This window comes from Rissa tridactyla, chromosome 10 (assembly GCF_028500815.1).
Source record: "Rissa tridactyla isolate bRisTri1 chromosome 10, bRisTri1.patW.cur.20221130, whole genome shotgun sequence".
Lineage (NCBI taxonomy): Eukaryota > Metazoa > Chordata > Aves > Charadriiformes > Laridae > Rissa > Rissa tridactyla.
This window is the reverse complement of record NC_071475.1, coordinates 9,709,315-9,725,041: the sequence shown is the minus strand read 5'-3', so window position 1 is coordinate 9,725,041 and position 15,727 is coordinate 9,709,315. Positions and strand designations below refer to the sequence as shown.

The 15,727-nt window shown below is 44.0% G+C and overlaps 1 protein-coding gene across 3 annotated transcripts in view; it reads right to left on the bottom strand.

Annotated features, from left to right (window-relative positions):
* The window catches only part of LOC128915785 (monocarboxylate transporter 2-like), a 43,818-nt gene extending 33,605 nt beyond the window's left edge, over positions 1-10,213 (bottom strand). Inside the window, exons 1-2 of one of the 3 annotated variants that reach the window (XM_054216557.1) lie at positions 10,145-10,213; positions 5,861-6,118 (exon numbers count right to left, since the gene is read on the bottom strand). In XM_054216557.1, coding sequence (XP_054072532.1) covers positions 5,861-6,077 — 217 coding nt within the window. In that variant the 5' untranslated portion in view covers positions 6,078-6,118; positions 10,145-10,213. Of the gene's footprint in view, positions 1-5,860; positions 6,119-6,455; positions 6,621-9,881; positions 9,923-10,144 lie in introns of those variants that run through there. The other 2 variants (XM_054216558.1, XM_054216555.1) reach the window with 2 other exon arrangements.
* Between the last annotated feature and the right edge of the window lie 5,514 nt (positions 10,214-15,727).

Genomic DNA, 15,727 nt, shown 5'->3' with positions numbered 1-15,727 from the left:
GGCATTTCAGATTATGCACACAAACACGGGCAAACAAACAGCTGGGATAGAAGGTTGTGTTGAAGGTGTAATTACACATTAGCCAGAGCACAGCAGGTCACTACTTCATTTGTGCCGAAAGGGGACTCTTTACTGGAGGACACTGTGTGCAGAGGGAAACCTCTGCCTTCCCACCCTGTGGTTCTCCACTCCCAGACTCCAGCCCTGTTTTCCTTGCTGGGAGGTTTTACCACAGGATAACGAGTTCATACCTTTTTGCTCAAGGAAAACACGTAGTGAAGAAAAGCACTTCAGTGTTGTCGATGTAAAATTAGCACTATATCCCATCTTATTCCAGTTTGCCTTACCTACTTTGCCTGCTTGTTCTTATTTTGAAGCAAAAGTACACAAAAAACTAAAGCAACTACATTTCTGCCCTGTTTAGGATGGGGAAACGGCTAAACATGAACTGTGTCACACAGGTACCACCCTGCAGATCCCCAGGAGATGCTGTCACGGAGTAGCCGATCCCACCAGGGACACCTGGTTACATCAGCAACAGAGGCAGCGTCTTCCTCCACCCCAGAGCATCTTCTGCCACTTTCAGCCAATTTAGTTGGAGTCACTGCACAATCCCAGTTTTACCTAAAATAATTATTTTCATGTGATCCTATATGTCCCTTCACTTCGGAAGATATGAAATGATGGTAACGTACTAGAAAGGCAGCAGCCACCTAAATCTTTGGAGTTATTTCCAAGGGCAGTATTGGCCTGGCCTTGAGTTACCCCAACACATATTCCACACGATGCCCACTAGGTATTTCAAACCTGTTTGCTTACGGTGCTACTTTACTACATTTTTCACCCTGAATGAGTTTAGCTGATCTCCACAAGCTCACAGCTTGCGAGCACGAGGAGAGTTTCTGGGCATTGGATATACACTCCGTGTACTGCAGCCCAAGCATGGGGGCTTGGCCTCACCTCCACGGAGCCCACGGGTATCCTGTGGCTTCTGATGGAAATATTCCTGTGAGAGTTTCCTTACTCATTTCAGTGAAAAGGAACCAGGTTAGTGAAGATCTGCAGCTTAGACTGTCAAAAGTAACCCAAGGAATTGTGACTGCAGTGTCCAAACACATCCAGCCCCTCCACAAGCACTTTCTCCAAAGCATGGCCCTAAGCAGCTGTGGCACCACTGGGTCCAGAAGACCCATCGCCAAGGCTACAAATAAACTCCCAAGTAGTTGTCAACAAGACAGAAAGAGGATCACCTGCCTCAGGGCTGCCTGAATAACGCTTCAACAAGGCAGAGCGCTTTAGACCTCATTAAGCTCTCCTGATGTTTGAGAGAGAAGAGATGTTACAGGGTTGCCATAAGGAGCAAGTCCCACTCCAGAAGAGCAGAAAGCTGGCACTGCACAGTGTTGGCAGCTCCTCAGCTTGGGGACAGGGGGACATCACACCCGTTTGCAAGTAGTCTCTGGGACACTGTTGTTTGCAGATCATAGTACTCTGAGCCATTATGTAATGCAGGCGTTTTCCAAAAAAAAATTAACCCCACCTCACCCAAGTTTTCAGGGTATTAGAAGGATCATCAGTTAAAGCTACAGGTGGAACTTCGTTGGTTTGGGTTGGTTGTGTTTTTTTTTTTTTTTTCCAGCAAATAAAACTATTGTGAGAAGTGATCACAACTGCATGAGGACTCCTGCTCTTACTGTGAGTTTCCCCAAGAAACCTTCCTCTAGGACCGTAGAGTTCTGGGAGCAGGTACTGCTGTTAGCTGCCTATGTGCAGGGCACCTTTGAATTGCACCGAGCAGAAACCCAGATTGGCTGAATTCATGCAGCTCGTGTCACCAGTGAGGCTGCCAGACACGGCAAGAGAGCAGGGGGGAAGCAGGACTGCAGGACAATGTCTGCAGCCACTCTGTGCATAACCAGCTCCACGGGATGGAGGAAACCCAGCAAGCTCCTGCATTACCTCTCAAATTCAGTTAAACGCTGGGATACGGAAACAAGAAACAGAATCAAGCAGGGGAAGAGATTAGTTCATGCATCACGCGGTGTGAGCAGCTGTGGATAACATCACTCAAGGCTGATCAGCCCTCTGTCCCCTTAACACAGGGTGATGCAATACACGATATTACTGTAGGCAAACTCAGCCGGGCTCCTGTGACTGCATTTTCTGTGTTGCTTTGCCCTTCTGGCTGACCGTTGTCCACCAGATCAAGCACGATGCTTTAGCATTAACTTTCAAGGTCTTACACAGATTGTTCTTTAGGAACTTGTTGAACTTTTGACACTGTACATGCCCGTTACCCCACAAGATCAAAAAGAGGAGACTTTTGGTCCAAGTGTAGTATTTGCTCAAGCTTGCTGTAATCCCGGGTTTACAGACTGACCTTCCCAAGAGCCCCCCAAGCACCACAGAAATGATTCCTTGTAAGACAGGCTTCAAAGATACACCTACTATCTAGGTCGTGTTTATAGTGCACTCCATCACTTAACATTCCCGGAGACCTTTGTGAAACCCAGTGTTTACAGACACGGAAGTAATTTCTAAAGCTTCATTCAGTTCTCAGCCCCCTTCCCCAAATGCCGTGCTCGGGGCTAAAAGTTTCCAGGCTTCTAGCTCTATAGATCAGCAGATCAAACTTTGAAGTTGAAAGATGAAATCCTGGCTCCACTCAAGGTGATGGCAAGGTGCCTGCTGACTTCAGCCCAGTTTCACCCAGAAACAATATTCAATGTTTGTTGAAGCTTTTTCTTTTCTAATTACTCTAGTGCAAAGAAACACATCCTGTCCTAAACAACTACTTTATATCCAGCTAGCTGTAACATTTCTGAATATTGTAAAATTAAAGTTGGGGTTTAAAGGTAGAATTCTGCATGAAGGGATCCCCTGCATGCCCTCAACCGCTCTGGGCAGGCTTTCTGGTGCTTTCCTCCTCTCTCAAGCACAGCGTGCAGCTTCACTGGGTACTACAGATTTGCTGTAGATTTATGCTGTCGTAGCTGATAGGAAGATCAAACTGAGTATTCAATTACTTATGCACTCAAAGATATTTTTTCCCCGAGATGAAACTCCTAAATCTGTTATTATTGTCATTCCCCCTTCTATTACTATTAGCGTGCTGCTGCGTTCAGATCTATGGAGATGTCAACACTGTTTAATGGAAACAACAACTGAAAGATGAGAACATGACAGGGAAGTGTTTAGAATTATTAATCATTTGCAAGAACAGAGGAGATAATTGATCTTCCTTAATTCTAGAAGAATCTGTAATTGTTACACAGGGATTCTTCCTAAGACTTTTTTTTCCAAGATCTATTTCTTTCACAATTTAGTTTGTCATGTTGTTTGTTTTTTTCTTTTTTTAACGCAGATGCTACAGTGATTTAAAAACTGAGTGAGGTGAAGAGCAACAGCTCCCACACCACGGGACAGACCCCCAGAGAGGAAAGGTGCTCATGCAGCAACACACACAAGTGTTTGTGAAAACACCAGGAAAGGTGGGACAGGCAGGACCCCCCTGCCAGCAGGGAGTTCTTAGCCAAAAGGTAATGCAACACTGAAAGGGAAAAATCATCTTGCTTCACAGCATCTCGTATTTTCCTCCTGACGCGGACACCCTCCTGTTGTTACATGCGACTCCTGGGAAAGTCGGGCACTTGCACACACGGCTGTAGCTGATGACGACAGCCCTGCAGCAATAAGATTTCATAAAAGCCTGTATTTAAAGATGGGAAGATCAATGATGAAACCCCCACGTTTCGTACTGTAACAGGTTCTTCCCCCATGATCACTGACAGCAGTTCCCTTGCTGTGCTCTCTGTATCTTTGTCCGGGTGCCGAGGGCCCTGGCTCAGGGAAGGTGGGAAATGAAAAACCAGAAATCTCAACCGATCCAAAACATCTCTAATGTTCGGTGCTCAGCTTCAGACATCCAATTTTCAGAGGGCCTGAACCGCCACCCTGAGGAAATGAGCCCTCTAACAGCCCCCCCATCAGTCAGGTTCCTCAGACCCTGACATGGAACCACCAGGGCCAAACAGCAGCCACAGGTTACACATTCACTGTTTCAAGGGGAAAGAGGTGCTCAGTAGAGCTGCTGATTTAATAACCCTGGAAGTAAACCCTTCTGTCCATCTGCAGCAGAGACCATAGCCCAAAAGGGCCCAACGAAGCCTCCTCGCCGCCTGGGTGATCAACTCCAGACAGACCTGCAAAGGCTCTTTCTGCAAGCGGGGAAGCAACTCATCCCTCACACCTCTCTGGTCACGTACATCCCAAACCCCGGGGTGCCATTCAGCCCCTGTGAGTTGGCAACGCCGGTACCTGCCTGCTGGGAAAGGGCTGAGACCCACTGCTGGCTCGGGGGCAGCAGGAGCCTTCGGCCTCCATTGACAAGGGCTGGATTTGAATTGGTAAGTAAGAAGTCGCTTGCTCCTGTGCCAGCTTTCCAAGGCAGGCAGTCATCTTGGGAATCACATGCTCAATAACACGAGGCACGAGCTGTCAGAAGAGTAAAGGCACAGGTTGTCTATGAAGTCACAAGCATCCCTCAGGGCACTGACAGGGCAACCTGTGTCACTGTCCCCAGTGCCAGCTAAGCCTGACAGAAATTTTCTCCTTTCACCTTAATCCATCCCATATTAGATGACGAAACAGCTCTTTTTTTTTATTGCCATGTAAAACCAGGTCTTAAAGTACATGGGATGAGTACGTGCAACTTCTTTATGCAGGCTGTACCCTGACGTTTGTAGTGTGCGACCCAGGAAACCTCCAAACCGCACCGTCCTGAGGGCGAGGGGTACCAAGAGGATCCCTCCATCTACAACTTGTTTGTAATAGTCTCTTTCCCAAAGCATGTGTCACTGACCTTGTTAGGGCAATAATACAGGTTTGGGTAAATGTGAGTTGGTGTGGCTATTCTTGTGTTCTTAAGTGTTAATCCTTTTACATTTCACCCTTGCAAAACAAGCTAAGAAGAACCAAGAGCCTGCTAAGAGCCCAGCAATAACCTCCAGAAGCTGCACCTCACAGGCATCAGCAACCTGAAAGCAAGATGGTCCTTTTAACCATTAACAGCAAGATACACGCCGGCTCCTCAGATCAAAGTGGCAGGCTGATACCTGCCATCAGTACCTGAGGCAAACATCCCTCTGCGAACATCCACTTGGTGATTTCATTATGAGGACAAGCAACACCTTCCACAACCTTCGCACAGTGCCAACTTTTGCAGCCGAGGTACAAATCCTCAGTAAACGTTTTGACTTAAGTAACCAGTGGACGCATTTGTCCTTTCAGAAGGATTCTGCCAAGAGAAATCTAAAACATCATCCCTTAATAAAAGGCTCGCAGCAGGATTTTAGCAACAGAATTAGGGAATATTTTAAAACATGCTTACACACTATCTCAAGATGTACATGCACGTACGCCATGCCTGGTCATCAGCAAAATTTCAGGTTTCGAGTTTCCAGCATCTTCTCTACAATCATGAGTGCAAGAAATACATGTTTTGTTTAAAAAAAAAAAAAAGCCCAGAATATAAACCAAACAAAAGATGCAATACTAAATATGCTGAAATAACTGTCCAAGACTCAAATAATTCCACTATGGCCAAGCCTCCACCCACACGTAGCAAGATTTCTGATGAAATAACAAGAATTAGTGACATCATATATTTGTTGTCAATAAAATACTCAGCAGTACTGGTTTTCTCTATTTTGCCAAAGTACAACAGCAGAAAACAGAGAGCCAAACTTGCCGTTAGAGCTTTCCAAAAACTTTCTCAGAGGAATATATTCTCCCCTCCCCTTTTGGTGTAGAGATCCAACCTCCTCTTTTCCGAAGAAAGATACGGTCTTGCTTCACTTACCTCCTCCGTAGGTGGTAGCACACATGATGGATGTTATCCAGGCAATCTGGCTGTAGGAGATGTTGTAAACAGCCTGGAGCTCTTTAAAGTAGATTGTGAAAGCTTTAGGAAAGGTATATGCAAACCCAACTGAGATGGAGGCTCCGAACACCACTGCCCAGCCCCATCCACCGTCGGGGGGTACGTAGCCCAGGTCTGAAGGGACTGGAGGAGACATGATCAATCCAGATTTCAGAGCAAAAACTACTTCCCGGTGTCCTGCAGAGCAAAGGATATGTATGTTTTACAGAATATGCACGTCACATAATAAAGCATCATGTTGAAGTGTAGTAAAATAATTTAGAGGTCCAGAGGATCACCCAGTCTTGAAGCCTTGATCTTTTGCTGGCTATTAAGAATTTTATCATTCAATTCCAACACAACCAAAATCAGCCTTCCCTCTCCAATAACCCTGTTCAGCCCTTCCACCTGTATTTTGAATATACATCCTCAAAATACTCCCTCAACTTCCACGTTGAGGGATGGACCTCATTCAGAACTGAGGTTAATGTCTCCATTTTCTCTTCCACACCCAGCCGGTAGCTCGGTGTCTCACCTCGGGAGATGGCTTCTGTAGGTTGCCCCTGTCACAGTTGCTCAGCCCGTCCCTCCGGAAAGAAGCAGATGCCACAGATGTACCGTTTTTAGGGTAAATGCTTCATTGTGTATTTTTCAGACATGGGTGGGAAACCTTATCATTTCAGGTTATCCTTGCTTAAAAGAATAATTCCCATTACGTGAGCAGCAGGCGATCGGCCCCGCAGAGCTTCCAGCTCCCCTGTTCTGCAGGGGGACAAGGCTCCCTTGGCTGCTCGCTTCCCCCAAGCCGACAAGCAAACTGCGAGCAATTGCTTGCAAAAAGAGGCTGAAGTTTCTTCCTACTTAGGGGCAGCAATTCCTCTTGTGCCTGGCGCCTGCCAGGTTAGCAGATTATGCTCGGGAGCAACACGGATCAAAGAGGGCATTCACTCATTTGCATTCTTCCCATTTTCCCTGGCCATTAAAATAAAATGAGGGTAAAAATAATAATAATAAAAAAAGAAAGTAAACCCTACGTGCCTCTCGGGAGTTAATCCACAAGTCTCCTCTCAAGGTCAAGGGGTTCAATCAGAGGGGAGAGGTCTCACAGCAAAGGGTGCCAGGTAGGTACACCTGCATCTTTGTGGATAAAAGGTGGTTTATTGCCTTTATACATTGCAAACTCACAAACAAGGGAAGCTGGTAGGAAAAGGCATCATCAGACCTAATGGTAAGGAGCAGGCCCAGACACCAGCTGGACCCATTTTGCTAAACCTCAGAGGTGGCAGTCAGCTATCGAGGGAGAGAGGGATCTTTGCTTGTCTTGAAAAAACAAAACAAAACAAAACAACAAAACAAAACCAAGAAAACAAACAAACAAAAAAAAAACCCCAAAAAACCCAAAAAAAACCACCATAGGAAAAGTACCGAGTAATTCACATCTATTTGAGAGTCCACTGCCTCTTCAGAGATACAGTTTGGATTCAAACTGTAAGTAGGACGACACTACTGGAACAGTAGAGAAAAAGCTATTATTTTAAGCTAGTGATGTACCTACAGATATACTGCTGAATTAATGCTTTCTTTCATCTACTTTTACCACTGTTAAGTGATAACACTAATATGGGGCCTTTACACTACAGGCTTCCAGCTCCCCCTGTGTCTGGACAACTGTTGCACATGCAGTAGACAGAGAGATGCTATCTCCTCTCCAACCTCAGCAGCTTGCTGGGGCACCCCCAGATTCTGAACTGAACGCACAGCATTAGACAAGGAGCTGAAACAAGCATTAGACAAGGAGTTCAAGGACACCGTATAAATACAATGAGATCTAGTTTGTACACTCTTAAACCGCCATAAGCACTTATTCCAGACTCCTCTCATGAAGATGTTGGGCCAGAGCCTCCCACCTCTGTAGGGTGGGATCTTAAAAGAAAACCCAAGTTAAAGAGTAATAGCGGTCATTTTGGAATGACTGTCCATTGACAAGATGTTTAAGAGGTTTTATTACTTATCAAATACGCATTTCATTGAACTGTTTCTATTTATGGTTATTCTACCCAATTTAGGCCATTCAAATATTACGGAGAATACCAAGTTCCCAAAAATATTGACATATCACAGAGGTTCTGAAAGTAGACAAAATAAAATCGATTAAGGGGTGAGCATAGTGAGGACAGGTTTCCTTATTTAACATTATGGTTGGTATTCACAATCTACCAAAGTTTAGGATATGCAAAAATCCTCGGGCCCCTCAAATTAAAATCTTTTTTGGCAGTCTTTTAAAAAGGTTGAGCCTGAACTTTAAATATATTTTCAGGGATTAACAAGAAGGGTTATTTTTTATTACCACCAATTCATTCAGCTTGTAAAACTGTGACTAATTGTACCCCATTTTTAAAAGTCTCATATTGTGAATATATTTGTTCATTTCATTTAATTTTCCGTTCAATGGGAGATTTATTGAGAAGACATTAGCCTAAAATCAGATTATGGTATCAGCTTCATTGTCCAGCTTTTCTATATCAAGGCTAATTCTTAAATAATACAGAAAACCAAAGAGAAGAACTGAAGTTAAATGAAAATGTAGTGTACATTAAAAAATAAAAATCACATCAGTTGACTCTTACTTCCCTGACTGTAAAACAAGGCTTCTACAGCCTAACTTGGAGGAACCAAACTTTAGGGATCATTTTAGCAGAGTTTAACAGCCTGAGCAATGAACAGACAGCAATGTCATACACTTAACATTCTCCACTCATTTCTCCTCTGGCACCTGCATGGTTTGTGGGGACATCAGCCCTACAGAGGGCCCAGAACCATTCTCTTAGGGGGAGTTACCACCCTATTAGCCACGTCTTTGTCACCTTCAAGTTTCTCTGCACCAGCCCCCCATCTTCTACAGGTTTGCTCTTAATTTCCATGTGGCACCAAAGCAGGTCCTTCTCCAATATCCATTTCAAGGAAATCTTTTACATTTTGATTTTCCTTTTTAATAACTGTTCTCTAGACTTTCTGATGTCCTCTGGGAAGCCCTTGTTTTGTTACATCAACGCCCATTTACCTCCAGGACCACGCTTGCTTTTACCTCTCAATGCTGTTCAGGCCCTGCCACACCACTGAAGCAAAATTACAGACATATTATTTTCCAGGTCATATTTAAATGAATGGAGACATTACATTTCATTTTTTTGTTCTCCAGTTGCATTGCACATGGAATTTCATTTGTCAGCTCTTTAAGATCGCCCCATCACACCCTATCCTTGATGGGTTTTATCTTTGCCTTACCCTGAGAGCATCGAAACCCCCACCTCTTTATCCACCTTTTATTGTAGCAGAGGAAAATCATGAGAGTTGCCTTGCTACAGCCATGGTCTGACTCAAATTCCCTTGTAGGTTCTCTCATTTTACCCCTATTTCCTTTTCGTGATGTTATACATGTCTGGACTTCCCATTTCTCCATCTACCATTCCCTACAGACTTCCTGCTTTGCTTCCATTACTTTTTTAGAGTTAGTTATTCATTGGTCACATCTGGGTCTTCTTTATCCACTATTTCTCCCTCCTCTTTAGGAAACTGACTGAAGCTTCTATCAACAACTTCAAAATAAAGAAGTTCTAGGCCTCTTGGACAATCAAACCAAGGCACTTATATCTCAATCCGGTTGATATTCTCATCTTCTTTCCTTCATTTATTAAACTTTTGTCTTTTGGAACCAACATACACAATCACAGTCCTCCATTCCATAAGCCAAATCAACTGGGGACTATTCTTGGACTACACAATTATTTTCTACAACATCTGTTTCATTTGGTTGGAGGTTTTTTTGTTGTTGAATGAGAGCACCATAACAAAGCAAACCCAAGTCTAATCCAGCTTCACCTGTTGACCCAGAGACTCCCTGGCGCCAAGTTGCCCTCAACCCAAGCAAGCCACCACGCACCAGACACACAACCTCACTAACCACCATTCAGTCGGACTGCTCTGTCTTCAGCAGAGGTGGGTACCACTCAGATTCCCCTCCCTGTGGCAGTCTGGTTGCTGGCTCCCCTGGTAGTGACCTGCTCAGCTTTTAAAGCCATGTGCTGAACTCTTCCCCCACCCCAGACGTAGCTGAGATCAAAGGTTGTATCCTCAGATGCAAGACCTTTCTGTAACTTGCAACACCCTCTGCCACCCGACCCCTCAAGTTACATCCAAAGGCAACCGCATCCCCCATTAACTAACCTTCCACAAACAGGGACAGTCCTTCGCCCACCAGGGACAAATTCAGGGCAAACTCCCCATTTGCAGGGCTTGGAGTGCTGGCCCCTTTCAGATCTCTGTGGATGTTAATAAATTATTCGTCAGATATCCCTTTTCCTTCCTCCCTCTCTTCCCTGTACATATTAACTTATTCTTTCTTCACAGCACATTTCTGCAGGCTCTGCTCCCGCTCTCCTCTGGGGGAATTTGCATACAGAGAGCCCCTATCTTTGCCCACCCTGCTATAGCAATTCTAACCTTCCGGCTGAAACCCTCTTGCACGACCTCTGGGTCACCTAAAACTCCGCATCAGACTTATTTTGACCACTCAAGAACAAATGAAGGGATTCACAGGTCATGGCAACAATTATCAAGGGGTAAATTTCACCCTGGACTGAGAGGAGGGGATACAGAAAGTTCCTGAATTTCTTGCCAGTAACCAAGTGGCTCACTTGGAGTAGTGAGTGAGCAACATCCACAACACGAGTCCACGCTTTGCGGAGGTTAATATAACCCAATTTCAGTAGGAATGTGTCCACGAGACTCACGTTGCAAATCCCCAGTTGGGGGATTTAAAACGTTCCCCTGCCGTGTTTATAATCCAGATGCTGCAATGCACTACTTAAGCACAAGAAAAAACAGGAAAACAACTGACTGTAGGCAGACCAGGGTAATGCTCTCAGCCGATCTGAGTAGAAAACTCAGCAGAAAGGTAAACACAGACAAAGAGAAATGTGATTCATCCAAGCTAACTTTGCAAGTCAGCACCTACAGTAGCCCTGTTTCGTGCCTTTTAGCCACATGCAGTCATCCGTGCTATCTTGTATTGCCCCAGCAAAAATATCTTCCTTGCGAGCACACAAAGAATTCTTAAAACCATCTACTAGCTTCCATTTTACATTAATAAGAAAGGCTGCTACCAGTGCTATTGCAGCCAGCTCAGATGTTCTTCTCACAAACACAGGGCACACAATGCACGCCTCTCCTTTGAAAGGATTTTCCACCAGCCAACAGTAACAGCATGCTAAAAAGCCTCCAATGGTCAAAATACAGTATGATAAACTCTTGGGAGAAATCCATCGAGGGCTATTAAATGCAAAGATGCCACCTCTGGCATTGAAGACTGCAAATTGCTGGAAAATGGGGAATACTGACAGCTAGCTCTGTTCTTGTCTCCCCAGGCATCCACCATTAACTCACCGTCAGGAAGAGAATAACAATCGGACATACCTTGGTCTGATCGATCTTATGGTCTGGCTCTTTATACGTTACTGCTCATGGCTTCGACCAGTTAATACTTTCTAAAAAAGTTTTACAACAAGAAATATAACAAGCATATATAGTGTTTTTTCTGTCTTCTAAAAGGAAGAGATCCTTAAATGCAGCTATAGGTGCTATGAGACTTCATTACAGATTGTTCGAGATTCACGTGGTCCTCTGTGCTCTGTCCCACAGGGGGTCATCAGAAGCTGCCTACTGAAGAGGCTGCCATCACACCAGACCTAGAGTTCACGGGAGTCATTTCTTTCAAAACTACACCTTTAGGAATAATGTTATTGTAAAAACTTAATGGCATTGCAGAAGGTGAAATTCCTTTAGACTTTTATAATTAAGTAGCTTCTACACTGCTGGTCTTTTTCTTCCAAAAATGTGCTTTCTCCTTTGCTTGCAGACACTTGACAGTTCCCTTGGCTCTGAGCCATCGTAGACTTTGTTATATTATATTGTCCTTCCTTCCACCTCTCTCTTAATAGCAATTGCCTAAATTATAAAGGTTTTCTGCTGATAGTTATTGGGCTGTGACCATTTTTATGCACTGCGGATGCAATAGCAATTCAAACTATCGAGACCGCATTTGGAAAGCCTTGGCCACCTCCATTGATGGTTGAGATGGACAAGAGCAGCAGAAGTTCTCCTTTACTATTTTATTGGCCTATGAAAAATTGAAATTTGAATGACTAATCAGATTGCTCTATCTTCTTAAGACTTGCTCTCTATATACTAGTTTTGATATAAAATGTAGTATATCTTTTATTTCTTTTGTTTAAATAAAAGCAAAAGGCAAGTTTGCAGAGTAAATACAATTTAAGTGCTTCACTTCCATTTGTTGGCTGTGGGAGAAGATTAATTTGATGTTCACCAAATACTCCTGCCCCTGAATTATTTTTCAGGATGTTTGAAGAGATCTGTTACTGAAGAAATATGAACAGAATAAAACTGGAAGGTATTTTTCTGCAGCTGATGTATTACATACCATCTTGACTTCAAATTAATCAATCTATCTAATGAAATTTAAAATTGAGTTTACAGATAACCAAAAACTATATCTGTATCATTAAAAAAAAAAAAGAATCAAACGTTAGCAAAACGAAGCATACAGTTCAAACTACTTACATTTGGATGGGATGTTGCCAGCTTTCTGACAAGAAAGGTCATGTGCAGGTCTAACGAGACAAAAGGACACAGAGAGCATTCCTTTAAATGGGTTTATTTGGTACTGTTTTAGTTGATGTTTTACAGGTATGTTATCATTGCTAGTACTCAGTGACACTTAGAGATCTAAATAAGCACATACCGTATTTTTAACGGGTCAGACCGCATGCTTAAAAGCCGGTAACTGAGGCTGTCAGGGCACACAGCCTCCCGTCCCGCTAACCTGCTGTGCCTCTGGGGCCAGGCTACATCCTGGTCTGCAGCCGCAGAAAGCGGTGGGATGTAGGAGAAACCTGTGAGCTGCTTTTATAGAACTGCATGCAGCAACGGTCCTTCTACGCTGGGAAGGCCTCACCATCACTGCCGTACTCTAAAGAGCTGGGCATCATGCTTTATCTATTTCCCTTTTGTTCCTCTTCAGATCTCTGCCTTCTTTCCTCAAAGCTTATGACATGCAGGAAGGTGCCCAGCCATTAAAATAGCCAAATCCAGCCAAACGTTCTCCAAGTGGAGATTTTTAGCATTTCGTTCCAAGAGGAAACACAGTATTTAGGGTTTTGTACATATGCTCAATCACTATCTGCTACCACACACACCTCAACCTCTGAGATAGTGTCTCATTTAAATTACATTTTGCAGATGGACAAGGCTTTCAAAGATGCAAAGAGTCTGTCCAGGTTTTGTGTGCAATGAGGTGCCTAAAAAGGAAAGAGATCCCACTGCTGCCTCCTGTAAGGGAAAGCTGACCTTCGCTATGCTTCAGAAAATCCGCTATGGAGAGATACATTAGAATTCAGTTAGTTTTGCTGCTCCTGAAATAACTTATTAAACTGTAGCTTGATCATGTAAACTTGCCTAAAGTTAATACATACCTGCCTCTTACAGTGGATATTTGCATTATTATTTGCGTAAAGTACAGAAACACATAAATCAGCAGTGGGGCACGTGGGACCATAAGTAGATGTGAAGAAAGGGGAGAGGTTTGAGCTTTGTTGGTCTGAGCCTTCCCCCTTCAAGAGGCAGAGGGGGGAGTACATGTTGCAAAGAGATAAGGAGAAAGCAACAGCTGGGTGGTTATTTCTCCACCTATTGACTGCACGAGTGTCCAACTGCAAGACAGCCCCCTGCCCACAGCATACGTGGGTGGATTTCTCTGCAGCTTTGGGGCTATATGAACCAGAGCACGGATTTGTGGCGGTGGGCTGCCACGGAACAAACCTGGTGGATTATTTCATTTAAGTAATGCTACTTTGTTTTGAGGTGGGTATGTGTGTTCCATTCCTGCAGCAAATTCTTCCAAAATAACATGCCTTTCTTCCCAAAGGATGCCTGAAAGGAAAAACACATGGCCAGAAAAGAATTACACCACCATCCCCCCTCCCAGGATAGAAACAGTCTCTTCAAGCGCCCGTCTATTTCTCTCTTCAAAAAATACATCAGAATTTACTTTAGTATCCGAAGAAGGAAAGTCCTCTTTGACACTTAGCCGGTATAATCATTTGCAAAACCGTGACAAAACTGGTCCCTTAGTTAGCTGTTAGCCCTCCTCGTACTGGAATAGGTTAACTCGACCGTCCAAAGTTTTCTCACCCATTGCTATGCATTATTTCACATTATAAAGTGAGGATTTCATTAAGAGGATTTCACAAGAGCTACTAGGAAATTTGGGGCACTGGGGGCCAATTAATTCATCTATTTTTTTTGCCATGAGAGCAAAAGAGAAACTGGAGAATCAATGAACATGGTCAAACTACTCCTGTCCCAGTTGTGGCTCTGGTCCCTCACCCTGGCTATCACAAACTCAGAGCGCCTTCTAGATATGACCTCGATGATTTGGCTGAAAGTTTGCAGACATCTCCATAAACATATTTTATAAACCAGATAACAGCTACTACTGAACTCATAGATACACTGGTATCTTTTTGAAGGAGCCACGAGCACTGCAGCGAAGCACAAGAACCATTCAGATGTGTCTGAAGAGTGAGGCGCTCACTGAGGCTTCTGCTACATCTGCTCAGTTCAGCTTCTTTTCCCCTCCAGTAAAAAAAAAAAAAAAAAAAAAAAGCCTTATAAGGAGATAATTCCAGTTAACTTCTGAAGCTTTTTATCCAAACTGCGGACCTCAAGTTAATTTGATCTGTCCCCAGGAAGCTGATGTGATTTGGTTATCTATTTCTTGCAGTCTCTTGTTATTTCGCTTTGATATAACTTTTTCCCTTGGGGATCACAGAGGGAGGTCTCTCTTTTTTTTTTGTTCTTGTCAGCTTCAGCTCTTTCTGGATTTCTTTAAGTCCCAACAGTTCATTACATACTAGCATGTTGCAAAACCATAACATGGCACTAGAGGATCTTCCCTCATAAGTTCTTAGAGTTTTGGACAGAGCAAAGGTGCTCCAGACAAAGGAGACAGCAGACAGGGAGACTCAGGATAGGATGCTTTTGCCATTCAAGTATTTGGTAACTACAGCTGCAAACTCCACGCTGGGGATGGACAATTTGGACTCTCAGTCACTATTTTATTAGCAAACTCCAGAGACAGCATGAAAGTACAGCCAAACGTAGTTAGACCTGTCTGCCTAACAGCGGCCATTAGTATTTCATGGCCCCAGCTGAGTCCTCAAATGTGGAAGCAAGTAGAGAACTTGTATAGTTTAGTGTGTGGTGCTGATTTATTCAGCCCATTAAAATAAGTTAAACAGCACGCCTACCTCCTCTGCGCTTGCTTCATCGCTTTTTCTGTTACGTCAAGGGGACACATCCCTGGCTTTTAACAAATCAATTGCAGATGTGGGCAGGAACGCAGGAAGGCACACAGTGCCCTTGCTCTGCTGGCTAATTTCTCTGGAGACGTCTTCCCATGAAGGCTGCAAACAGAAAAGATATCGGGATTGTCCAGTACACATTGTCGTAGTTGGAGGAAAGGAGCTCAACTATGTGAAGAACAATGCCATGATCACGCAAAATAAAGTGGTGATTACACCAACAGCCTGGGTCCCTGGGGTGCTGTAACTGGAGGGCTGCAGGCTGCCATTCAGTCTGACTGGAGGGAGTGTGCCATCCTGAGCTGGTGACCAGGAGCATGGATCTGCCAGCACGAGCTCACCCAAGGTTAGCACCATCATGTAGGTCTCC